A 26,751-nucleotide genomic window follows, 5' to 3' on the forward strand; every position below is an offset into this window, starting at 1 on the left:
GCACCAGTGTAACACCAACTCAAGCCACTCATTCACACCGCACCATTTAACACCATCTCAAGCCATTCATTCACACCGCACCAGTGTAACACCAACTCAAGCCACTCATTCACACCGCACCAGTGTATCACCAACTCAAGCCACTCATTCACACCCCACCAGTTAACACCAACTCAAGCCACTCATTCACACTGCACCAGTGTAACACCAACTCAAGCCACTCATTCACACCGCACCATTTAACACCAACTCAAGCCACTCATTCACACCGCACCAGTGTATCACCAACTCAAGCCACTCATTCACACTGCACCAGTGTATCACCAACTCAAGCCCCTCATTCACACCCCACCAGTTAACACCAACTCAAGCCACTCATTCACACCGCACCAGTGTAACACCAACTCAAGCCACTCATTCACAGCCCACCAGTTAACACCAACTCAAGCCACTCATTCACACTGCACCAGTGTAACACCAACTCAAGCCACTCATTCACACCGCACCAGTGTAACACCAACTCAAGCCACTCATTCACACCCCACCAGTTAACACCAACTCAAGCCACTCATTCACACCGCACCAGTTAACACCAACTCAAGCCACTCATTCACACCCCACCAGTTAACACCAACTCAAGCCACTCATTCACACCGCACCAGTGTAACACCAACTCAAGCCACTCATTCACACCCCACCAGTTAACACCAACTCAAGCCACTCATTCACACCGCACCAGTGCAACACCAACTCAAAATTCATCTCCTTTCATAGCTTTTATTCACACTTCACAAGCAGTACATCCAGACACAGATAAAAGATTTATCAGGACATTTTGTAGATACATCACATTTCTTTTGTTTTTAAAAAAGGAATAGAAAAGACGCTAAGTGTCTCACGTGCTGTCGAGTCTGTCCTATAGGTACGCATGACCTCATCTCTCAGTAGAAATGATCTAATCTCACAGCCATCCCTGTCCACCCAAACACATACACACACCTAGACTCGCCAACACCTAGACACACATGCAACTAGACACGCATGCACCCAAATACACGCAAATGCACTTAAACCAAAAGTAGAAACCCGTGCAAACAAAGGCAGCAGTGGGAGAATATAAACCAGATCATGAGATGACTCTCGTCACTCAAGACTCTCTATAACCCAGAAAACAGAGACGTTTCTGTCAATCACATAACCACACGCCCTTTGACCTTAGAGAGACATCCTGTTTGCTGACACAGAGGAATGAGTTGTATCTCACACCAATCAAGTGCACATGGGAAACCCAAGACACAGTACTGTGACACCATGCCGTTGTTCAAAAACACAGCACAGGAACACAAGCTTAAGTGTAATTGGCTCTGCCAGAGTTCAGGCTAATACAGTTCAGTTTGCTGTAAATATCCTCTGTGAATAAAGCTTTCTCATGATATTTCCCTTCACGTTATCTGTAAGCCCTTTGCACTCATCCTGTCTTAGTGTATGAACATGCGTCACTATTGCAGCACAATGATGCAATTATAGCTTATTATACAGGCCTTCCACATGACAAGATCACGACTTCATACCACTGATAACGTTACGCTTCTCCTGTAGAGCGTAAAGATACAGGTTACGGGGTTCCCGTAGTTTCCTTTTGCTTGCTTGTTTTTCCCACACGTAGAACAGGAATTACAACGCACAGAGATGCTCACAGCTGGAGCACTCACAGTACAATTAGCTTTCCTCAAGGCGGGCCCCAGATGTGATGTTTTAATTAAGTCACAAACAGAAACAGAGACCATGGCCTCAGCAGCCAGGGGAGACCAGATTGGCTAGCATGCTACCGTCACTGAGCTAACTGGGCATTAAGAGTCATTAGATTCAACAGAATCAGGTTGATACTCTTACTCACCAGCCTGTCGGCCGCTGCTATATCACACGGGTGTCTGCGAAAACACAAACACGGAATACAGACACACACACATGCACACGCGCTCACATGCGCACGCACACACACACACACACACACACAGACCTATATCGGTGGCACCTCTAAGACTAAAAAGAAGGAAACAGCTCTGTCCTACCCTGTCTGAGAAAGGAAGGTTTAGTTAAAAATAGGCGCGACCATTCCGTTCCTCCCACGGGCAGGTTTTTCTTCCTGACATGAATAACTGGGTGTTTCATAAGCAGTGGGTAAGTGCCCTACATAAAAGCTATGTCCTCCTCAGTCAGCACCTTAAACCAGCAGCAGGCCCGGGGCCTGTGAGGAGGAGACATGCACTCCGTTCTGAAGCATAGTGCTGATTATCTACCTGAACCATGGATGTCTCTATACCACAGAGTCAAGGGGACACAACGTCCTACTCTCAGCAGTCTGTTATGTAGCTGCCCTCTCTGTGTCGTTACTATTGGCCACGTAGGACAGTAACACACACATAATCACACACACCTCTCTTTTTGTCCAACCGCATTACCGTAATAATATTCGCTACACTATTTGTGTGGTTGCACATTAACATTTGCCCTACACAGCACCAACGCAAGCAGCATCAGGACCCCTCTGGCCATCTTGGAAAGGAGTCGAGGACAGGGTCACATACTGTATGGTCATGACCTGTCTCTCTCACTCTAAATCTACCCTGCCACTAAGTGGTGAATAGCAGAATAAACGCCAATGAAATAAATAGCAAGCTAGCTAACCATTAGTTTTGCTATTAGCAGAAATAGGCCCAGCCTTCTCAGAGCATAGCAAACATCACCATGCATGCGTTGTTGACAGTAAGGGTATTCGATTATCTGGCCCGGGTCACCCGGATGGGAGGAATTTGTATCCAGTGAAAAGCGATTGCATTTGTTTTGGAAACGGGCTGCCTCATGGGTGTGAGCCAGGTTCACCGTTCAAAGCCCAGGGCAGATGTCAGTTCAAATCAAAAGAGACGTAGCCTAGGCTAGGTTAAGCAAGTGGAATGAGGAGTAGGATTCTGTGTTTTCATATGGGAAAGAGATGTAAGAATGCTGTTCATTGACCCCAGCTCAGCGTTCAACACCATAGTGCCCACAAAGCTCATCCCTAAGCTAAGGACCCTGGGACTAAACACTTCCCTCTGCAACTGGATCCTGGACTTCCTGGCGGGCCGCCCCTAGGTGGTAAGGGTAGGCAACAACATATCTGCCACGCTGATCCTCAACACTGGGGCCCTTCAAAGGTGCGTGCTTAGTCCCCTCTTGAACTCCCTGTTCACCCATGACTGCGTGGTCAAGTATGACTCCAACACCATCATTAAGTTTACTGATGACACAACAGTAGTAGGCCTGATGACCAACAACGATGAGACAGCCTATAGGGAGGAGGTCAGAGACCTGGCAGTGAGGTGCCAGGACAACAACTTCTCCCTTAACTTGAGCAAGACAAAGGAGCTGATTGTGGACTACAGGAAAAGGGGGGCCGAACAGGCCCCCATTCACATCGGCTGTAGTGGAGCGGGTAGAGAGTTTCAAGTTCGTTGGTGTCCACATCACCAACAAACTATCATGGTCCAAACACACCAACAGAGTCATGAAGGGGGCACGATGGCACCTTTTCCTCCTCAGGAGACACAAAAGTTTTGGCATGGGTCCCCAGATCCTCAAAAATGTATTCAGCTGCACCATGGAGAGCATCCTGACCGGTTGCATCACCGCATGGTATGGCAACTGCTCGGCATCCGACCGTAAGGCGCAACAGAGGTTAGTGCGTATGGCCCAGTACATCACAGGGGCCAAGCTTCCTGCCACCCAGGACCTCTATACTAGACGGTGTCAGAGGAAGGCCCAAAAAAGAGTCCAGTCACCCAAGTCATGCGTTTGATTTTACACTGCTGCTACTCACCGGTTTATAGTCACTTTACCACTACCTACATGTACAAATTACCTCGACTAACCTGTACCCCCGCACATTGACTCGTACCAGCACCCCCTGTATATGGCCTCGGTATTTTTATTTTATTGTTACTTTTTATTTTATTTTACATGTCACAAATAACATTTGATTTGATGTATTTTTCTGGACAATTCATGCACGGTTCTGCCTTGTTGACAACATGGCTGAGTGGTTTGCATTACTGTTTGATTTGAGAAGGGCGCTACTCCCTCACCGCTTCTGCCCGTTCACGTCACGGGCCATAGACTGGTGCACGCGACTCGCGGTTAATAGAACTCCCTCATATTCTCTGCGCTGAGTTTAGCTAATTTTTCGATTCAAAACTACATTGAATTGGTCACTGTTGGCTTAATTGAACGTCGTTCTTGCTTACCTTTGCAGTAAAAACGTGTTGTTCTCCTCATATGGCCGAATTTACAGTTCAATTAATTATTAAGTTAATATCCAGCTGATATCGTTCCCATTTCAACTTATTGCGTGCATAAACCATTCCTAATGAGGATTACAGAAGTTCTACAGTTACAATACCAGTGAGATTTGCATGACGTTACACACCTTCGATATCCACCTATGACTGTATGATACCCACCTATCACCTACCATCAATACGCCAAGAATGAACCAATGAGATTCATAGTCTATCACTTAAAATGACTCGTTTCCGATGATCATTTTGATGTTTCTGCTTCTGTCTTCTGTCTCACCCACTTCCACCTCCAGGTTAAAAAACAAAAAATCTGAATTCAAATTTTATTTAACCAGGCAAGTCAGTTAAGAACAAATTCTTATTTTCAATGATGGCTTAGGAACAGTGGGTTAACTGCCTGTTCAGGGGCAGAACGAAAGATTTGTACCTTGTCAGTTAGGGGGGGGTTTGAACTCGCAACCTTCCGGTTACTAGTCTAACAGCTCTAACCACTAGGCTACCGTGCCTCACCCGTAGTTGAAATGATCAGTGAAGCTTTTCTCTGGTACAACTTGATAACGAGCAGCTACATCAAAAGTCGAATTGATTGCAGCAGCTGTAGCTACCGGAGCTGCATTAGCTAGCGTGTCAACCAACGAGCTGCCGTGGAGCCTGCACTGGTCAGCCGCCCTAGTCTTAGCCTACTGTAAACGTTGCCCCTAAACAACAGCTCTAGGATCGTCAGACACCCTACTAACCTTGTTGAACCATTAGAGCGCTGAAAGTGATCTGACCTTGTATCAGTGGTTAGGGGCATCTTTGATGTGCTAAGGATGAGTGGGCCCACCTCGGGAAAGCTAAACTAACCAGTAATTCACAGAGAAAAAGAGGGTTAATTCATCATGGATGTAATGGTACCCATATATAACAAATCACCATAGGATACAGTACAATAAATAAAAAAAGAATGACTACACATTGCACCATCGATAGATAATATAGGCTACACAAAGCACTAATTATAGACTTGCCTTGATCATAACATAAAGCAGAGATAATAGTAGTTACTGTAGTACTGTAAATATTGGCATTTCATTTTGTTTAGCAGTCACATTTTGTACAAAGTTTGAAAAATAAAAAATGAAAAGTAAAAGTGTGTTTTTTCTTCTCTCTCAAAGTTGCCGGGATGTCACGTGCCTCACACTTAAATCAGTACACATGTAACAACCTAAGCATTATGACATTTCTAATTAACCCTCCCCTATTTCCTTGTTTGATAAATTGGATGACAAAAGTATTCTGACTGAGTGTCTCACTCACATGTAGCACAAGGTCTTTGTACACTACAGAAAACGACTAAATGACCTACTTCTACATCACATCACCTCACACAACACTAATTCCCTTTTGTCCTATACTGTTATTAATCCTCTGCAGCTACTTTAGCTATCTGACATATTGGTTTACATGTTTTTTGTTTGCTTGATTATACATCTCCACACCTTTGCGCTGCCAGAACAGGAAGAAACACTGAAGTGAAAGCCTAACATCTTTTTCTGAGATGGGTTACTATCTTTGAAGACAACTCCACATCCCCATGTCCGTCTCTGTTAGTTCATAGTGGCTGTTTGGAACTCCTTTCGTATGTCTAGTGGTACCTCTACTTGTTCATTCTGTGTCTCTAGTGTCTTTTCTCTTGAAATACGAAGGGCTTTCAGTGATGGGCCAGAGCCATGCAGAATCATGCGTGTTGAATGGACGTTGAAAGACTTGTGAAGTTGATTGGGGATAGCGTGTGCTTAAAAAGAGATTGGGGGATGGCTAGGGGACGGGGGATGGGGGACGGGGTCACTATAGTGTCCTTTAGGTCCTTGGGGTAGAGTTATTGTGGGGCCAAGGGGGTGCAGTTGGAGTGTCACTGAGGGGCTGGGTGTTTAGGGGAGGGGGCTGAGTAGGGTAAGGATGGGGTTCCTTTCTTCAGTGGACAGGGATTCCTCCTGATGTCACTTCAGCGGACCAATGGGGATGGAGCCTTACGAGGAACTGCTGCCAGTGGTGGTCGACCCCTGCAAATGAGAGGAGAGAATTAGACAAAAGTGGGAGTCATCTGGGACATTCACAGCCTTATGATTGGCCAAAGTCTGACATGTCTCATGCAGCCAAGGTCTGTCAGTCAGACAGGGCATCAGGCAGAACGACAGAGTGGGACTTGTAGTGGTGGTGGTGGTGGGGGTGGGTGGGTGGGTGGGTGGGAGGGAGGGGGGGACTATTAATGAATACCATGCTCCAAGTTTATGTGAGGGAGAGAGAGTGGTTGCTAAGTAACTGGGCGATTAGTTTCCTTTCCCGTCCCTCTGCACGAAGAATTAGGTCATACGTCACATCCCAGTAAACAGGAATTCACAAGGGTCAAACGTGTTGTGAACTCATCAACAGTCAGTCAAACAATCAAACAATCAACCAATCACACCAAAAACACCACAGTCCAATCCACCAAACAAACAGTCTGAGATGCAGTAGAGGATGTGCCTGATCTGCTTTAGTGATGGGACTGAAGGAGATGAACACAAATTAATATCCCATGCAGAGGACTGTGCCAAAGCTTATTAGCTGTATAGTTCTGTTCATGTAAAAAACAAATGTATGACAGCCTGGTTAGAGAGCTTCTGTGGTGGTTTCAGGGAGGGCCTAGCATGATACTGTAAGATGCATCAGTCAAGGGAGTCCATAGTTGTGGGTGAGTGTAAGCAGGACATGTTTAAGTTTTTCATTCTTTTTGGGCTGTCACTCTGCAGCCCCAGGACCAGGTGCTGGGCTTAGGTCTCAGTGACTGGCTGCAGTCAGGTGTGACAGACAAGTGTGTGCCCGAAAAACCAAAAGGTGATTGCAGTAGAGAGGACATACCTTCATCGATCCCCCTCTTTAATCTGGATTACAACTAAAGCCAGACCTTCTGTCAAATAGATCCCAGATTATTACTATCAGCAGCGTTATGATTATTACTCCGTCTCTGTCTGATGCCTACTGAGGTCAATCAATGCCATTTGTTTTTTTCCCTGACAGGAAAGCGCCCAAAAGTCACTGTTCTGGCAGAGGAGAAAGACCCAATGTACTGTATAGTTAGGAAACTAGGTCAGTATGACCTAGACATCAGCATCATAACAGTAGCATTTCTAGAGCTTGAGACAGGCTCAATAGGCCTTGAGGGTGAGAGTCTAATATGGGCAGCAGTGGTTTGTTTTGGGATGAGGCTCAGTTAAACAGGACAAAAGGTCGGTGCAGGCCAGACTCATTAAGCCATGGGGAACAGGGCAGGAGGGACGGGGTATTGGTATCAACTTGGCCAAGTGACGTTTTTGTCATCAAAGCCACAGCTCCTCCTCCAAGAGGAAGGAAACAACGACAGGAGAACAGGATTTCCACTGAAAACAACAAAAGAATGACACAAAAAACAAAAACACATCATTTCTGTAAGGTCATTCAAAAAGGGGTTCCGGGGCGGGTGAGTGAGACTCCTGCGTACCTCCAGCTGCAGAGTGGACTTCCCTCACTTAGGGTACTTAAGAACAGGGAGAAAAGAAAGAAGTGTTTCAATGGTCAAGACATTGCAGAACAGAAGAAGAGGAACTCTTTCTGTATGCATGGTTATGACCTATGGCTAAAATCTACCATTTTTTTTTGTTTTAATCATTGCATTTCTACGAAAGAGATTATCTTATACGTCTGAGAAACAGTCTGCACTTTGAATAGTATAGCCCAAAACAGAAGATGCTTAAGATAAAACAGACAGCACAGCATAGCAGGAAGAATTGCATGACAGTCTGAAAAGGGTAACATGAGTTAGTTAGGAAAATGACCGTTTTCAGCAATCCGTACGCACACAAACACCATTCACCCTCACACACAAGACCGCACACAATCACTTATTCTGTAAAACTTACCTTTTAACGAGAACTAGCCTTGATCAAGGAAAACATTTGTTATACAGGGCCTTTCTGAAAGTATTCAGGCCCCTTGACTTTTTCCACATGTTGTGACGTTACAGTCTTATTCTAAAATGAATGCTCTAAGGTAACAAAATGTGGGAAAAGTCAAGAGGTCTGAATACTTTCTGAAAACGCTGTCCATTGTAATGAGTTTGCAAATGTATAATAGCAGGAGAACAGCTCTTGCAGAACACCTGGAAAGGCCATATATGGCCACTGGTATAGAGCGAGAGGTGCGTAGCAAAACAAGCAACACTACAACCCTGGCCCATCTCTTACTGCAGATCTCCTCCCTGCACTCCTTCTCTTACTGAGTGGTGCAAGAGGAGGAGAGAGAACCTCTGCAGCATAGAGGGGGAGTGGCTGCACTGAAAAGCTGTACACAAAGCTAGGCCTTCAGCTTGACTGGGCTCACTGTGGGAGAGAGAAGGGTTTATTCAAATGCATTTACAGCTGCGGTTGACTATATTTGACGAAGGAAGTCAATAAGCATATCAAACATGAAATAAGAACCTGTGATGTCAATGATGAGCAGATGCCTCTAGATTAATAATAGACTCCTCTAATGTTCCACTAATGTGAAAACATATCTGGTCTGTTTTGAAAGCTCGAGGGGTTTCTGTCTCCTCATATTCTAGTAGAACATACATACATAAAATTGCTTCTGGCACTGTCTAATCTTCATCACTGTGTAATCTTCATCACTGTGTCATCTTCATCACTGTGCTACCTCGAAAAAGGATGCAGTATACCGCTAAATGGCTGCAGTATGCAGGCACAGTCAGTGCAGTGGAATACAGGCCACATGCCACACAGCAACACACCACTCGACCTGTCAGACCAAATTAGAAGGCTTTTTTGTTCTCCACAGCAGGTTCTGCAGCTGTTTACTGAGATGCTAGAGGGAAGTGATATGAATGAATGAGAGGTGAACGGTTTCTAGAGAGAAAGGAACTAGGCCTGTCATACGGATTACCCTGCAACGCCAGAAGGTGACCTGTTTTTAGACTGGTAATGAGGTGGAAAGTGGAAATGTTACACATGCTCCCTCTCTGCACCTGACACTTTCTATATCCTGTGTATCTGGGTAAACAGTATTCAATATGTTTCTGTGAATAGTTTCTGAGATTTTAACTGTGTGACCTTCTTAATTTTAGGTAGCTTATGTGATGCCGAAAAGAAAACAAATTGTTACACTCCAGGTTGCTGATATCAGACAATATCACATGAAATCATCATGGCTTCTTCTCAGAAATAAACGTTTCACCAAAGTGTTCTATCTATGTTATTTATGAGGCCATCTTGGCTTTTCATGATGCCATCTTGGTTATTCACGGTGCCATCTTGGTTTTACCTGCAGTTGCCTGTTGTTATGACACAGTAATATGGTTTTAATGTACATTTGGTGATGCACGCTCATCGGATATGTTACGGTAACTTCCAGACAGCTTCTCTGAGTCGCTGTTGCTTCGTTTGTTCTGGAATTGGAACACCGCTTAAAGTATTATATTTTTAATGGCCATGCCAGTGAGTGAATTGAAATAGAGGAGTTAAGCAAGGCACGCTTCAAAATAGGTCTAGCTTTATTGGAATAGCATTGACATCATTTGGCTACAAAATATTGCATTGTTAACAAGCCACTTGTTGGTTCAGCCGTTCTGCTTGCGATGTCTACAAGGTGGCCCGCGTTGATAACTATTAGAATTGTATTAGACAATAAGGTATCATGTTTCACGCGATGAGAACCATCCCACAGGGAGCTTCCCGCAAAATATATGGGCTATGCTCTCTGAAACCACACCACATTGTTTCACTGTATCTCTTTGGGAACTATGATTAGATTATCACGGTCTGAATTGGCCTGGTTTCCCAAATTACTACTCCGTAATAGAGGTTATGAAAATGGCTTCATGAGGATGGCCAACCAAGCTGTCATTTGAATGTACCAGCACACAGCTCTAACTTCCGATGCCTCTCAGTAGTCTTAAAGTTCCAATGCAGACAGGTTTTTTTTTAAATATCAAAACATTTCTGGGTAACAATAGTACCTTACTGTGATTGTTTTAAGTTAAAATGGTCAAAAAAAGAAACAAGAATTGCTTCTAAGCAAAGAGCAATTTCTCAAGCAAGAATTTTGCAATGACGGTCTGGGAGTGGTCTGAGTGGGGAACAGAAAACAAACAAAGAGCTGTTATTGGCTGAGAGGTTTGGAACTCTCATTCTTATTGGTCTATTAACTACAGTAATTTACCGCCTGGTGATTTCACCAGGCAGGACTAAAATCCATCCCACCAAAACAGGCTGAAACTTCAGGCGGTCTTTTCTAACAGCTCTTACACTACATTTTCCACAATATACACACTATCTACCAAGAGTTTTTTCATCTATATTTTTTGTAGCTGTCTATTTACCACCAGAAACCGATGTTGGCACTAAGACCGCACTCAACAAGCTGTAAAAGGCCATAAGCAAACAAGAAAATGCTCATCCAAAAGCGGCGCTCCTAGTGGCCGGGGACTTTAATGCAGGAAAACTTAAATCTGTTTACCTCATGTCACATGTTCAACCAGAGGGGGAGAAAAAAACTCTAGAACACTTTTACTCCACATACAGAGATGTGTACAAAGCTCTGCCTCACCCTCCATTTGGCAAATCTGACGTTAATTATATCCTCCTGATTCCTGCTTACAAGTAAAAACTAAAGCAGGAAGTACCAGTGACTCGCTCAATACGGAAGTGGTCAAATGACGCGGATGCTAAGCTATAGGACTGTTTTGCTAGTACAGGCAGGAATATGTTCCGGGATTCATCCTATGGCATTGAGGAGTATACCACATCAATCACCAGCATCATCCATAGGTGCATCGATGATGTCGTCCCCACAGTGACTGTACGTACATATCCCAACCAGAAGCCATGGATTACAGGCAACATCCGGACTGAGCTAAAGGCTAGAGCTGCTGCTTTCAAGAAGCAGGACACTAATCCGGACGCTTATAAAAAAAATCACGCTATGCAGGACTAAGATTGAATCCTACTACAAAGGCACTGACGCTTGTTGGATGTGGCAGGGCTTGCAAACTATTACAGATTACAAAGGGAAACTCAGCCGCAAACTTCTGAGAGACACGAGCCTACCAGACAAGCTAAATGCCTTCTATGCTCGCTTCGAGGCAAGCAACACTGAAGCATGCATGAAAGCACCAGCTGTTCTGGATGACTGTGTGATCATCCTCTCCGTAGCCGATGTGAGTAAGACCTTTAAACAGGTCAACATTCATAAGGCTGCTGGGCCAGACGGATTACCAGGACGTGTACTCAGAGCATGCGCTGACCAACTGGCAAGTGTCTTCACTGACATTTTCAACCTCTCCCTGACCGAGTCTGTAATACCTACATGTTTCAAACAGACCACCATAGTCCCTGTGCCCAAGAACACCAAGGTAACCTGCCTAAATGACTACCGCCCCATAGCACTGGCAATTGTAGCCATGAAGTGCTTTGAAAGGCTGGTCATGGCTCACATCAACACCATCATCCCGGAAACCCTAGACCCACTCCAATTCACATACCGCGCCAACAGATCCGCAGATGAAGCAATCTCAATTTCACTCCACACTGCCCTTTCCCACCTGGACCAAAGGAGCACTTATGTGAGAATGCTGTTCATCGACTACAGTTCAGCATTCAACACATAGCGCCCACAAAGCTCATCACTAAGCTAAGGACCTTGGGACTAAACACCTCCCTCTGCAACTGGATCCTAGACTTCCTGATGCGCCGCCCCAGGTGGTAAGGGTAGGAAACAACACATCTGCCACGCTGATCCTCAACACAGGTACCCCTCAAGGGTGCGTGCTTAGTCCCCTCCTGTACTCCCAAGCATGACTCCAACACAATCATTAAGTTTGCTGACGACAAGACAGTGGTAGGCTTGATCAGTGACAACGATGAGACAGTATATAGGAAGGAGGTCAGACACCTGGCAGTGTGATTCCAGGACAACAACCTCTCCCTCTCAATGTGAGCAAGGCCAAGGAGCTGATCGTGGACAACAGGAAAAGGAGGTCCGAGCACACCCCCAATCACATCGACAGGGCTGTAGTGGAGCAGGTCGAGAGCTTCAAGTTCCTTGTTGTCCACATCAACAACAAACTAACATGATCCAAATACACCAAGACAGTCGTGAAGAGGGCACGACAATACATATTCCCCCTCAGGAGACTGAAAAGATGTGGCATGGGTCCCCAGATCCTCAAAGTTATAAAGCTGCACCTGGTATGGCAACTGCTCGGCATCTGACCTTAAGGCGCTACAGAGGGTAGTTAGTATGGCCCAGTACATCACTGGGGCCAAGCTTCCTGCCATCCAGGACCTCTATACTAGACGGTGTCAGAGGAAGTCCCAAAAAATTTGAAAAAAAGACTCCAGCCACCAAAGTCATAATCTGTTCTCTCTGCTACCGCACGGCAAGCAGTACCAGAGCGCCAAGTCACTTTACCCCTACCTACATGTACATATTACCTCAATTACCTCGACTAACCTGTAACCCCGCACATTGACTCGGTACTGGTACCCTCTGTATATAGCCTCATTATTGTTATTTAATTGTGTTACTTTTTTTAACTAGTTTATTCAGTAGATATTTTCTTAACTCTTATTTTCTCAAAACTGCATTGTTGGTTAAGGGCTCGTAAATATTAATTTAACGGTTGTATTCGGCAAGTGACAAATGACATTTGAGATGATTTTCACATTTTAACAGTACTATTCCAAACTCGTAGTGTGGAAATGTGTATAAAATGCTGGAAATCATGTTTTGGACTGCACTGGGCCTTTAAGGAGAGCATGTCACTTTGGACCATTGAGATACACTCTTCGTTTCTCTTACAGTTCAAACAGGAAAGACAGATCACTCCTGGCAGAAAACATGAGACTCAACCAATCAGGAACAAGTGCAGTATGTTGCCTGCGAGAGAAGCTCCTGACAATATCAGCAGACGCTAAGCTCATCCTTCATAGTGATCCCATTGACCGAGATGACCTCAGCTGTCTCAACCTTTACACTGTGGTACTCTGAGTCAAGAGGCAAGCCACCCACTGAGTTTAACATATGAAAGAGGGATACCTAGTCAGTTGTACAACTGAATGCCTTCAACTGAAATGTGTCTTCGGCATTTAACCCAACCCCTCTGAATCAGAGAGGTGTGGGGGTATTGCCTTAATCGACATCAACTTCTTCAGGTGCCCGGGGAACAGTGGGTTAACTGCCTTTAACCCACACAGGGGCCTCCCGGGTGGCGCAGTGGTTAAGGGCGCTGTACTGCAGTGCCAGCTGTGCCATCAGAGTCCCTGGGTTGGCGCCCAGGCTCTGTCGTAACCGGCCGTGACCGGAAGGTCCGTGGGGTGACGCACAATTGGCCTAGCATCGTCCGGGTTAGGGAGGGCTTGGTCGGTAGGGATGTCCTTGTCTCATCGCGCACCAGCGACTCCTGTGGTGAGCCGGGCGCAGTGCGCGCTAACCAAGGTTGCCAGGTGCACGGTGTATCCTCCGACACATTGGTGCGGCTGGCTTCCGGGTTGGATGCGCGCTGTGTTAAGAAGCAGTGCGGCTGGTCGGGTTGTGTATCGGAGGACGCATGACTTTCAACCTTCATCTCTCCCGAGCCCGTACGGGAGTTGTAGCGATGATACAAGATAGTAGCTACTACAACAATTGGATACCACGAAATTGGGGAGAAAAAGGGGTAAAATGTCAAATAAAATTAAAATAAAAAATGTATTTTTTAAACCACACAGGTACTTAGACCGCTGCTCGAGATGTGAATCAAGACCCTCTCTCCTAGTGATCCCATTGAACCAAATGACCTGAAGTGTCTTGAACTGGCATTGTGATGCTCTTAGTCAAGGGGCAAGCTACTGACTGTATTTGAGGAGATGTTTAAGGTGAGCAAAGGCTGGTGTGCTATTTTCATCTGTTTAGGTCACAATTAGGCCTACGCATACCTCTGAAGAACACAATGTATAGAGACACATATAAATAGGACGATAACCCACAAAGATATTGAGACAGCTGCTCGAGGTCGTCGTCTGAATGTTGCTGGATGATTTGATGTAAGCGTTTGTTTTCCTTGAAGTGGAGGTGTAGGTCATTCTTACCTGCAGAGTAGAGGCTGCTGAGTCGCTGGTCTCTGTCAGGCCAGTGCTCCTTGGTAGACTGGACACGATGTATCTGGAACCCGCCTTTGGCACAGGCTGTCTGACTACCAGCTTTCCTTTCCTCGTCTCCGCTAGAAACAGACTGTACCAGTAGGCATCGTTGGAGACCAGGGTGGAATCTGCGATGGTTGAGTTTCTCTCGCTGATCATGCTGTTCCTACTTGGAGGGGCCGCTTTGCTGGGCATTGGTTTCTGACACTTCAGCACACAAGTGACCAATATGGTGATCAATAACAGAAAGGACACTGAGCCCAGGCCGATCACCAAATACAGGTTTAAATCTGAAAATATGTCATATTCTAGAGGCACTTCCGTCATGTCAGAGTAGGCTTTAACGGCAGTCTCCACTGTGGAGAGCTTTATGGTAACTGTAGCAGAGAGAGCAGGATCCCCGTTGTCCTTGGCGATGACAACCAGCCGTTGATGACGCGGATCTCTGTAACTGAACATTCTCATAGTACGTATCTCTCCGTTGTATTGGTCCAGACTGAATAAGGTGGCGTCAGTAACCTGTAGAAACTGGTATGTAATCCGAGAGTTCCGGACAGAGTCTGTGTCTATGGCTATCACCTTGGAGACCAGGGATCCTTTATCGATGGATCTGGGGATCTTCTCCTCCACCACGGAGCCGTGCGCCCGCCACGGAGACACTATGACCGGGGTGTTGTCGTTCTGGTCCACAATAATGATGTGGACAGTCACGTTACTGCTGAGCGGAGGAACACCAGAGTCTCTGGCCTCAATGTGGAAAAGGAACTCCTTCTCTATCTCATAGTCAAACGTCTTTAGTGCGTAAAGATTACCGTTCTCCGGATTGATGGAGAACAGCATGGAGATGGAGGTGTTCACTATCTCCTTCTCTATGATGAAATAAACTAGATACTGGTTTTCATGGAGGTCTGGATCAAACGCAGTGAGGGAACTTAGCAAGGCCCCAGGTGCGTTGTTCTCCATAACGGGTATAGTGTAGAACGACTGGGGGAACTGTGGAATGTTGTCGTTAACATCTAGTAGTTCTAAAGTCATGGTTTCGTTGTCAGACAGCGTAGGGGAACCCCTGTCTGTTACCGTAAAAGTTATTTCATATTCTGGAACCTTCTCACGGTCCAGAGGTTGTGAAACTACTAATTCGTAATAGTTATCAGAAGACTCTCTTAGTGCAAAAGGCAATGTATCAGCAATACGAATATCAACTATCCCATTGTCACCTGAATCTTTATCGCTGACACTAACCACTGCTATCACACTGTCTACTGGAATATCCTCCTTGACAGGGCTTTGAAACGATTTAATTGATATCTCAGGGTGATTGTCATTCATATCTGTGACCAAAATAGTTAATTTACTCTGCCCTGTCAAGGAATTAGGCCCCTTATCAGTTGCTATAACTTCCATGTCATAAATCCTGAAATCTTCATAATTAATCATTTCTTTGACTCTGATTTCACCATTTTTGGTATTCAAACTAAACGTTTGTTGGGTTTTATCTGATGTATAAAGACTATATGAATATACTATTTCCGAATTGGTTCCCTCATCTAAGTCTGTTGCATTCAATTTAACCACAAGGCTCCCAATTGGAGAGTTTTCCATCACATTAATGTTGTAGCTTTCTTTATCAAATTGAGGGGCGTTGTCATTCGTGTCTATAACGCGAACAATGATGTTGGCTGTACCGGAGCGCGTGGGGACTCCACCATCGACAGCGGTGAGTATTAGATTATGAACCGCCTGTTCCTCTCGGTTTAAAACCGTTTTAAGAATCAAATCAGCAAACTTTGACCCGTCTCTACCGGTCTGAATCTCTATACTGAAATGCTCACTCTCGCTTAAGTGATACGTATTGATAGAGTTTGCACCAAAATCTGGGTCTACTGCATTGGTTAGCGAGAATCGTTCTCCTGCAGCGGTGGATTCAGATATATCCAGGTGCATGGTGTCCCGGCGAAATTGGGGAGAGTTGTCATTTATGTCCATTATTTCAACTTCAATATTAAATAGTCTAATTGGGTTTTCGATGGTAACATCCATTTTGAGGAAACAAGAGGATGTCTTAACGTTGCATAAGTATTCTCTGTCAATCTTCTCCGCTATTAGTAGCTCCCCTGTGTCTTTGTTTATCTCCAGATACCTCTTATTGGCGATAACATCCAACCGTATTTTACGTCGAGCCATGATTTTAGCATCCAAACCCAAATCAGCAGCTAAATTCGCAACAACGGAGCCTTCCTCGATCTCTTCGGGAATGGAATAGTGAGTAACCGCAGATGCCGTGTTCAAGACGGCAGAGAGAAGAAGAAAGACCGCGACATACCTTCTCCGGGGCTCTCCACTAATATGCACCTCCATTGTTGGGATGTGCCTCATACTGAACGTTACGTTGATGGCGAATTTGTGTCAAGAAAATTAGATATGTAACCTTTTGAAGATAAAGACAAAAACGACCTTCTCAAAAGCAGATAAATGTCAGCACCCGCGAGCAGTCCATACAGAATACGCATTGCCTTTATCGCTATGGTGAACTGTCATGGCTACCATTCCATCAAAGAAGAGTGCGTTTCATTGGCGAGCAGCGACCCTGTGCGCATTTTAGCAGCCCTTGCAACGTTGGATTTAATACATGTTTATTGCACACTTTTTGGTGATATTATTTATGCGACGAAAAAATACGACACACAACAATATTGCTAGAATGTGAGGTAAAGAATACATTATGAACATTGCTTTATTTAGGCCTATTATTGGATAATTGTGATCCCTTCTGGTAACAATACCAGCCGTTGTGGACAGAAATATTAGTTATCTGTTCGAGGTGAATGGATTGTTCAATGGTAAACGAATGGGATGTGAAAGTAAAATGGTTGTTGTTATTGTGAACACTTTCAAATGATGGTAGAACTTCAGCCAACGTGTTTATCAATTTTACGCATGGCAACTGCATACTGTAGCGAACCCACACGTAACGTTGTTGCACATTACGTTAAACCAGTAGAGTCCGAGTAGAGCAGGACCCCGGGACGAATTTGTCCAGTGGTTTTATTTAGCCCCCAAAGTGTTCTGAGCATAAGACTGTAACAACACCAGGAAATCAGCTCGAAGAGATTTTCATTTAAGAAATCTGTTACCAAGACTTCCCACGCGTAATAGAGAGAAACGTGGTGGTATACAAATGTAGGTAAAGTTTGAAAGTATTGTTTTAGGCAAACATAATATATGTTTGGGCTTCTTCTAGTCAATTTGCAGTCTACAAATGATCTGCAATTATGTTCCGTTCCCACGACCATGCGCTCAATAACAAAGTTGGTCCATGACTGAATCTAGTTGACGATCCTTGGGGTAGAGGCTCAAAGCAGCGACTCGGAGTATAGGCTACTGGACACGATGTATCTGGAGCCCGACTTTCGAACAGGCTGTCTGACAAACAGCTTTCCTTTCCTAGTCTCCGCTAGAAACAGACTGTACCAGTAGGCATCGTATTTCTTACCTGCAGAGTAGAGGCCGCGGAGTCGCTGGTCTCTGTCAATCCCGTGCTCCTTGGTAGACTGGACACGATGTATCTGGAACCTGCCTTTGGCACAGGCTGTCTGACTACCAGCTTTCCTTTCCTCGTCTCCGCTAGAAACAGACTGTACCAGTAGGCATCGTTGGAGACCAGGGTGGAATCCGCGATGGTTGAGTTCCTGTCACTGATCACGCTGTTCCTACTTGGAGGGGCCGCTTTACTTGGTATTGGTTTCTGACACTTCAGCACACAGGTGACCAATATGGTGATCAATAACAGAAAGGACACTGAGCCCAGGCCGATCACCAAATACAGGTTTAAATCTGAAAATATGTCATATTCTAGAGGCACTTCCGTCATGTCAGAGTAGGCTTTAACGGCAGTCTCCACTGTTGAGAGCTTTATGGTAACTGTAGCAGAGAGAGCAGGATCCCCGTTGTCCTTGGCGATGACAACCAGCCGTTGATGACGCGGATCTCTGTAACTGAACATTCTCATAGTACGTATCTCTCCGTTGTATTGGTCCAGACTGAATAGAGTAGCGTCAGTAACCTGTAGAAACTGGTATGTAATCCGAGAGTTCTGGACCGAGTCCGTGTCTATGGCTATCACCTTGGAGACCAGGGATCCTTTATCGGTGGATCTGGGGATCTTCTCCTCCACCACGGAGCCGTGCGCGCGCCACGGAGACACTATGACCGGGGTGTTGTCGTTCTGGTCCACAATAATGATGTGGACAGTCACGTTACTGCTGAGCGGAGGAACACCAGAGTCTCTGGCCTCAATGTGGAAAAGGAACTCCTTCTCTATCTCATAGTCAAACGTCTTTAGTGCGTAAAGATTACCGTTCTCCGGATTGATGGAGAACAGCATGGACATGGAGGTGTTCACTATCTCCTTCTCTATGATGAAATAAACTAGATACTGGTTTTCATGGAGGTCTGGATCAAACGCAGTGAGGGAACTTAGCAAGGCCCCAGGTGCATTATTCTCCATAACGGGTATAGTGTAGAACGACTGGGGGAACTGTGGAACGTTGTCGTTTACGTCTAGTAGTTCTAAAGTCATAGTTTCGTTGTCAGATAGCGGAGGGGATCCCCTGTCTGTTACCGTAAAAGTGATTTCATATTCAGGGACCTTCTCACGATCCAGAGGTTGTGAAACTACCAATTCGTAATAGTTATCAGAAGACTCTCTTAGTGCAAATGGCAATTGATCAGCAATATGGAGGTCAACTATACCATTTTCACCTGAATCTTTATCGCTGACACTAACAATTGCTATCACAGTATCTATGGCTACATTTTCCTTTATAGGACTTTGAAACGATTTTATGGACATTTCTGGGTGATTGTCATTCATATCTGTAACTAAAATAGTTAATTTACACTGACTTGACAAGGAATTGGGTCCCTTGTCCATTGCTATGACTTCCATATCATAAATCCTGAAATCTTCATAATTAATCATTTCTTTGACTCTGATTTCACCACTATTAGAATTCAAACTGAAAATTGCTTGCGTTTTCTCTGATGTATAAAGGCTATATGAGTATATTATTTCCGAATTGGTTCCCTCATCTAAGTCAGTTGCATTCAATTCAATCACAAGGTTTCCAATTGGGGCGTTTTCCATCACATTGATGGTGTAGCTTTCTTTATCAAATTGAGGGGCGTTGTCATTCGTATCTAGAACGCGAACAATGATGTTGGCTGTGCCTGTGCGCGCGGGGACTCCGCCATCTACAGCGGTGAGTATTAGGTTATGGACCGCCTGCTCCTCTCGGTCTAAAGCATTTTTTAGAACCAAATCAGCAAACTTTGACCCGTCTCTCCCGGTTTGAATCTCTATACTAAAATGCTCTTCATCACTTAAGTGATACGACTTTACAGAGTTTGTACCGAAATCTGGGTCAACGGCATTGTTTAACGAGAATCGTTCACCTGCCGGGGTGGATTCTGATATATCCAGGTGCATGGTGTCCCTGCGAAAATGGGGCACGTTGTCATTTATGTCCATTATTTCCACTTCAATATTAAACATTCGTATTGGTTCTTCAATCGAAACATCCATTTTGAGGAAACAAGATGGATTTTTGCTGTTGCATAGGTATTCTCTGTCAATCTTCTCCGCGATGAATAGCTCTCCCGTCTCTTTGTTTATCTCCAGATACCTCTTATTGGCGATAACATCCAACCGTACTTTACGCTTAACTAAGGTTTTCGCATCGAGACCCAAATCAGCAGCCAAATTAGCAACAATAGAGCCTTCCTCCATTTCTTCGGGTATAGAATAGTGAGTAACCGCACATGCTGTGTTCATGGCGGTAGAAAAAATAAGAAATACCGAGACGTACCTTCTCCAGTGCTGTGCACTGATGTGCGTCTCCATTGTTGTATTGCTTATCTCTGCGTAATGCACCACAACGAAAATATGAAGTTGTGTTGAATTTACGTCAAGAAAACGAGACGACTTTGTAAAGTTTTAAAGATGGACAAAAATGATATCGAAGGAATCGAAATTCAGGACCGGAAAATGTCCACACACAATAGGCACTGCGTCTATCACTATGACGTACTGTCATGGCGACGACTACATCACAGAATAGTGCGTTTTATTGGTGAACAGTGACACTTTGCGCATTTTGCCAGCCTATGCAGCTCTGAAATTGCAAACATTGCAAACGTTTAGGTTGTATTATTAGTGCGTTTAAACTTGAAGTATTCTGTGAGAACAGCTGCAACGGGACAACAGTGACTTTTCAACTTGTGAATTGAATGATTTGGTTGCATATAAGTACATTGAATGTGGAGCTGGAACTGTTAATTGCCAAAACAATTGCAATCAACACGTGGTCGAACTTGAGTCAACCTATTCATCAATTTTACGCACGATAATTGTGCACGGAAGAAAACAACTCTATCAAATGTATTGCTATTTATATTAAAGAATGGGTGTAGGTCATTCTTACCTGCAGAGTAGAGGCTGCTGAGTCACTGGTCTCTGTCAGGCCAGTGCTCCTTGGTAGACTGGACACGATGTATCTGGAACCTGCCTTTGGCACAGGCTGTCTGACTACCAGCTTTCCTTTCCTCGTCTCCGCTAGAAACAGACTGTACCAGTAGGCATCGTTGGAGACCAGGGTGGAATCTGCGATGGTCGAATTCCTCTCGCTGATCACGCTGTTCCTACTGGGAGGAGCCGCATTGCTGGGCTTTGGTTTCTGACACTTCAGCACACAGGTGACCAATATTGTGATCAACAACAGAAAGGACACTGAGCCCAGGCCGATCACCAAATACAGGTTTAAATCTGAAAATATGTCATATTCTAGAGGCACTTCCGTCATGTCAGAGTAGGCTTTAACGGCAGTCTCCACTGTTGAGAGCTTTATGGTAACTGTAGCAGAGAGAGCAGGATCCCCGTTGTCCTTGGCGATGACAACCAGCCGTTGATGACGCGGATCTCTGTAACTGAACATTCTCATAGTACGTATCTCTCCGTTGTATTGGTCCAGACTGAATAAGGTGGCGTCAGTAACCTGTAGAAACTGGTATGTAATCCGAGAGTTCTGGACCGAGTCCGTGTCTATGGCTATCACCTTGGAGACCAGGGATCCTTTATCGGTGGATCTGGGGATCTTCTCCTCCACCACGGAGCCGTGCGCGCGCCACGGAGACACTATGACCGGGGTGTTGTCGTTCTGGTCCACAATAATGATGTGGACAGTCACGTTACTGCTGAGCGGAGGAACACCAGAGTCTCTGGCCTCGATGTGGAAAAGGAACTCCTTCTCTATCTCATAGTCAAACGTCTTTAGTGCGTAAAGATTACCGTTCTCCGGATTGATGGAGAACAGCATGGACATGGAGGTGTTCACTATCTCCTTCTCTATGATGAAATAAACTAGATACTGGTTTTCATGGAGGTCTGGATCAAACGCAGTGAGGGAACTTAGCAAGGCCCCAGGTGCATTATTCTCCATAACGGGTATAGTGTAGAACGACTGGGGGAACTGTGGAACGTTGTCGTTTACGTCTAGTAGTTCTAAAGTCATGGTTTCGTTGTCAGATAGTGGAGGGGAACCCCTGTCTGTTACGGTAAAAGTGATTTCATATTCTGGGACCTTCTCACGATCCAGAGGTTGTGAAACTACCAACTCATAATAGTTATCAGAAGACTCTCGAAGCGCAAAAGGTAATTGATCCGCAATGTGAATATTGACGATTCCATTTTCACCTGAATCTTTATCGCTGACACTCACAACTGCTAGCACAGTGTCTATGGCTACATTTTCCTTTATAGGACTTTGAAACGATTTTATGGACATTTCTGGATGATTGTCATTCATATCTGTAACTAAAATTGTTAATTTACACTGACTTGACAAGGAATTCGCTCCTTTATCTGTTGCTATGACTTCCATGTCATAAATCCTGAAATCTTCATAATTTATCATTTCTTTTACCGTTATTTCTCCATTGTTAGCGTTTAAACTGAAAGTGCCTTGCGTTTTCTCCGATGTATACAAACTATATGAATATGTTATTTCCGAATTTGTGCCCTCATCTAAGTCTGTTGCATTCAATTTAACAACAAGACTTCCAATTGGAGAGTTTTCCATTATATCGATGTTGTACGTGTCTGTATTAAACTTAGGGGCGTTGTCATTTGTATCCAGAACCCGAACAATGATGTTGGCTGTTCCGGAGCGCGCGGGGACTCCGCCATCTACAGCGGTGAGTATTAGATTATGAACCGCCTGCTGCTCTCGGTCTAAAGCCTTTTTCAGTATCAAATCAGCAAATTTTGCTCCATCTCTACCGGTCTGTATTTCGATATTGAAATGTTCACTCTCACTTAGGTGGTAGGTTTTAACAGTGTTGCTACCAACGTCCGGGTCCACTGCATTGTTCAGAGAGAATCGCTCACCCACGGGAGTAGACTCTGATATATCCAAATCCATTGTGTCCCGTCGAAAATGTGGCGCGTTGTCGTTTATATCCATGATTTCTAATTCTATATTGAACATCCTTATTGGATTTTCAATTGTTGCATCCATTTTAAGAAAACATGATGTTGCTGTCTTAGTTGTACAAAGAGATTCCCTGTCCAACCTTTCGACGATATACAGCTCGCCAGTCTCTTTGTTAACGTCCAGATATTTTGTGTTGGCAATAACATCCAAGCGCATCTTGCGTTTACTGAGACTGTTCATGTTCAACCCCAAATCAGAGGCCAGATTAGCAATAACGGAGCCTTCCTCCATTTCCTCCGGAATAGAATAGTGAGTAACCGCATACATCGTGTTCAGGGTGGCAGAGAAAAGAAGAAAGACCGAGACGTACCTTTTACAGGGCTGAACGATGCAATGTTCAGCCATCGTTTGACTGTTTTCCGCAATGCAACAAAATGGGACCTTTTTGAATATGAGAAGACGAGACGACGACAATTCCGGCGTTGTAATGCAATGCAATTTAAATGATAATTTGTCAAAGACGGATTCAGGACCAGGGAGCTGTTCACATGAAATTGCCTTACTGTCTTGCTAGCGACGAACTGTCATGGCGACTGTTACATCACAGAATATTGGGTTTTATTGGTGAGCAGCGACGCTTCGCGCATTTTACCAGACAACCTTACAATTGGAAATATGTTCACCTTTCTGGTGAGACTAACTGTTGGATTAAGGAAATACATATGTCCAAATATGGTTTTTTTTTTTAATACAACTTTTATTAATTATCTGTATATATTTGTGCCCTGGTTTTACGCACGGGACTACAGCAACTGTATATATAGCATAGCATTGAAGTATGTTATAATAAATTAAGAGTATACTCTTACTTGCAAAGTAGAGGCCGCTGAGTCGCTGGTCTCTGTCAATCCCGTGCTCCTTGGTAGACTGGACACGATGTATCTGGAACCTGCCTTTGGCACAGGCTGTCTGACTACCAGCTTTCCTTTCCTCGTCTCCGCTAGAAACAGACTGTACCAGTAGGCATCGTTGGAGACCAGGGTGGAATCCGCGATGGTTGAGTTCCTGTCACTGATCACGCTGTTCCTACTTGGAGGGGCCGCTTTACTTGGCATTGGTTTCTGACACTTCAGCACACAGGTGACCAATATGGTGATCAATAACAGAAAGGACACTGAGCCCAGGCCGATCACCAAATACAGGTTTAAGTCTGAAAATATGTCATATTCTAGAGGCACTTCAGTCATGTCAGAGTAGGCTTTAACGGCAGTCTCCACTGTTGAGAGTTTTATGGTAACTGTAGCAGAGAGAGCAGGATCCCCGTTGTCCTTGGCGATGACAACCAGCCGTTGATGACGCGGATCTCTGTAACTGAACATTCTCATAGTACGTATCTCTCCATTGTATTGGTCCAGACTGAATAGAGTAGCGTCAGTAACCTGTAGAAACTGGTATGTAATCCGAGAGTTCTGGACCGAGTCCGTGTCTATGGCTATCACCTTGGAGACCAGGGATCCTTTATCGGTGGATCTGGGGATCTTCTCCTCCACCATGGAACCGTGCGCGCGCCACGGAGACACTATGACCGGGGTGTTGTCGTTCTGGTCCACAATAATGATGTGGACAGTCACGTTACTGCTGAGCGGAGGAACACCAGAGTCTCTGGCCTCAATGTGGAAAAGGAACTCCTTCTCTATCTCATAGTCAAACGTCTTTAGTGCGTAAAGATTACCGTTCTCCGGATTGATGGAGAACAGCATGGACATGGAGGTGTTCACTATCTCCTTCTCTATGATGAAATAAACTAGATACTGGTTTTCATGGAGGTCTGGATCAAACGCAGTGAGGGAATTTAGCAAGGCCCCAGGTGCGTTATTCTCCATAACGGGAATAGTGTAGAACGACTGGGGGAACTGTGGAACGTTGTCGTTAACGTCTAGTAGTTCTAAAGTGATAGTTTCATTGTCAGATAGCGGAGGGGATCCCCTGTCTGTTACGGTAAAGGTGATTTCATATTCTGGGACCTTCTCACGATCCAGAGGTTGTGAAACTACCAACTCATAATAGTTATCAGAAGACTCTCTTAGTGCAAATGGCAATTGATCCGCAATGTGAATATCGACTTTTCCATTGTCACCTGAATCTTTATCGCTGACACTGACTACTGCTATCACCGTGTCTACTGCTATGTCCTCCTTGACTGGACTTTGAAAGGATTTGATGGAGATTTCAGGATGATTATCATTCATATCCGTGACTAAAATAGTTAACTTACACTGTCCTGATAAGGAAGTGGTCCCCTTGTCGGTTGCTATGACTTCCATATCATAGATTCTAAAATCTTCATAATTAATCATTTCTTTTACTCTGATTTCTCCGTTAGCTGGGTTCAAACTGAAGGTTCCTTGAGCCTTTTCTGATGTATACAAACTAAATGAATAGACGATGTCCGAATTAGTACCATCATCTATATCAGTTGCGTTCAATTTAACTACAAGACTTCCAAATGGATAGTTCTCCATTATGTTTATATTGTAATTATCCTTTTCAAATTGAGGGGCGTTGTCATTCGTGTCCAGCACGCGAACAATGATGTTGGCTGTTCCGGAGCGCGCGGGGACTCCGCCATCTACAGCGGTGAGTATTAGATTATGAACCGCCTGCTCCTCTCGGTCTAAAGTCTTTTTCAAAATTAGATCAGCAAACTTTGACCCGTCTCTCCCAGTCTGAACTTCAATATTAAAATGCTCACTTTCACTGAGATAGTATGTTTTAACTGAGTTTGTACCGACATCAGAATCCACTGCATTGTTTAAGGAAAATCTTTCCCCAGTTGGCGTGGATTCAGATATGTCCAGATGTATGGAATCTCGTCGAAAGTTCGGTGCATTGTCATTGATATCCATTATTTCCAATTCGATGTTGAATATTCGTATTGGGTTTTCGATTGTTGCATCCAATTTCAGAAAACAAGTCGTGGCTGTTTTAGAAGCGCAGAGATATTCTCGATCTATCTTCTCAACGATGTACAGTTCGCCCGTTTCTTTGTTCACATCCAAGTATTTCTTATTGGCAATGATGTCTAACCGCATCTTGCGTCTACTCAGTGTTTTCACGTCCAGTCCCAAATCAGCGGCTAGATTAGCAACAACAGAGCCTTCCTCCATTTCTTCGGGAATAGAATAATGGGTAACGGCAGACAACGTGTTCATAGTCGCAAAGAATAAAATAAAAACCGACACGTACCTTTTCCAGGGCTGAAGAACACAATGTGCCTCCATCGTTTGATTGTTTTGATCCGTGAGTGAAGCACTATAGAAAACGATACCTTTCGATGGTGGTATGAGAAGCCAAACGTGTCGACCGTTGTACCGAGATGTATTTTAGATCATCCTTTTCACAGCGAAGGATTCAGGACCAAGGAGACGTCCACAAATTGCATTGCTTTCTTCACTGTAACGAACTGTCATGGCGACTGTTACATCACAGAAGAGTTCGTTTTACTGGTGAGCAGCGACACTTCGCGCATTTTACCAGCATTCACACCATTGAATTTAAACCGGGGAGGAAAGTTTAATTGATTAAAATAGGTATCATAGAAACAATAGTTCTAAATGTTTTTGTTGTTTTTCGTTGTCATACTTGTTTGTTCACAACCCATAAATGTATGCTTATATGCATGAACGTTTCATCCTACATTGACTACTTTTACGCACAGACATCCAGCACTAGTTTATCAAAGGGATTAAGGGT

The 26,751-nt window shown here is 44.5% G+C and overlaps 1 protein-coding gene across 11 annotated transcripts in view; it reads right to left on the reverse strand.

The window, feature by feature from the left end:
- Window positions 1-5,204: 5,204 nt before the first annotated feature.
- The window catches only part of LOC112220817 (protocadherin alpha-C2), a 33,289-nt gene continuing 11,742 nt past the window's right edge, over window positions 5,205-26,751 (reverse strand). For 4 of the 11 annotated variants that reach the window (XM_042302992.1, XM_042302997.1, XM_042302996.1 and 1 more), the window contains exons 2-3: window positions 7,837-7,872; window positions 5,205-6,379 (exon numbers count right to left, since the gene is read on the reverse strand). In XM_042302992.1, coding sequence (XP_042158926.1) covers window positions 7,861-7,872 — 12 coding nt within the window. In that variant the 3' untranslated portion in view covers window positions 5,205-6,379; window positions 7,837-7,860. Of the gene's footprint in view, window positions 6,380-7,836; window positions 7,873-14,458; window positions 17,646-18,002; window positions 20,763-20,991; window positions 23,597-23,867; window positions 26,745-26,751 lie in introns of those variants that run through there. The other 7 variants (XM_042302995.1, XM_042302994.1, XM_024382370.2 and 4 more) reach the window with 7 other exon arrangements.

The sequence above is a fragment of the Oncorhynchus tshawytscha genome, linkage group LG21 (genome assembly GCF_018296145.1).
Source record: "Oncorhynchus tshawytscha isolate Ot180627B linkage group LG21, Otsh_v2.0, whole genome shotgun sequence".
NCBI lineage: Eukaryota > Metazoa > Chordata > Actinopteri > Salmoniformes > Salmonidae > Oncorhynchus > Oncorhynchus tshawytscha.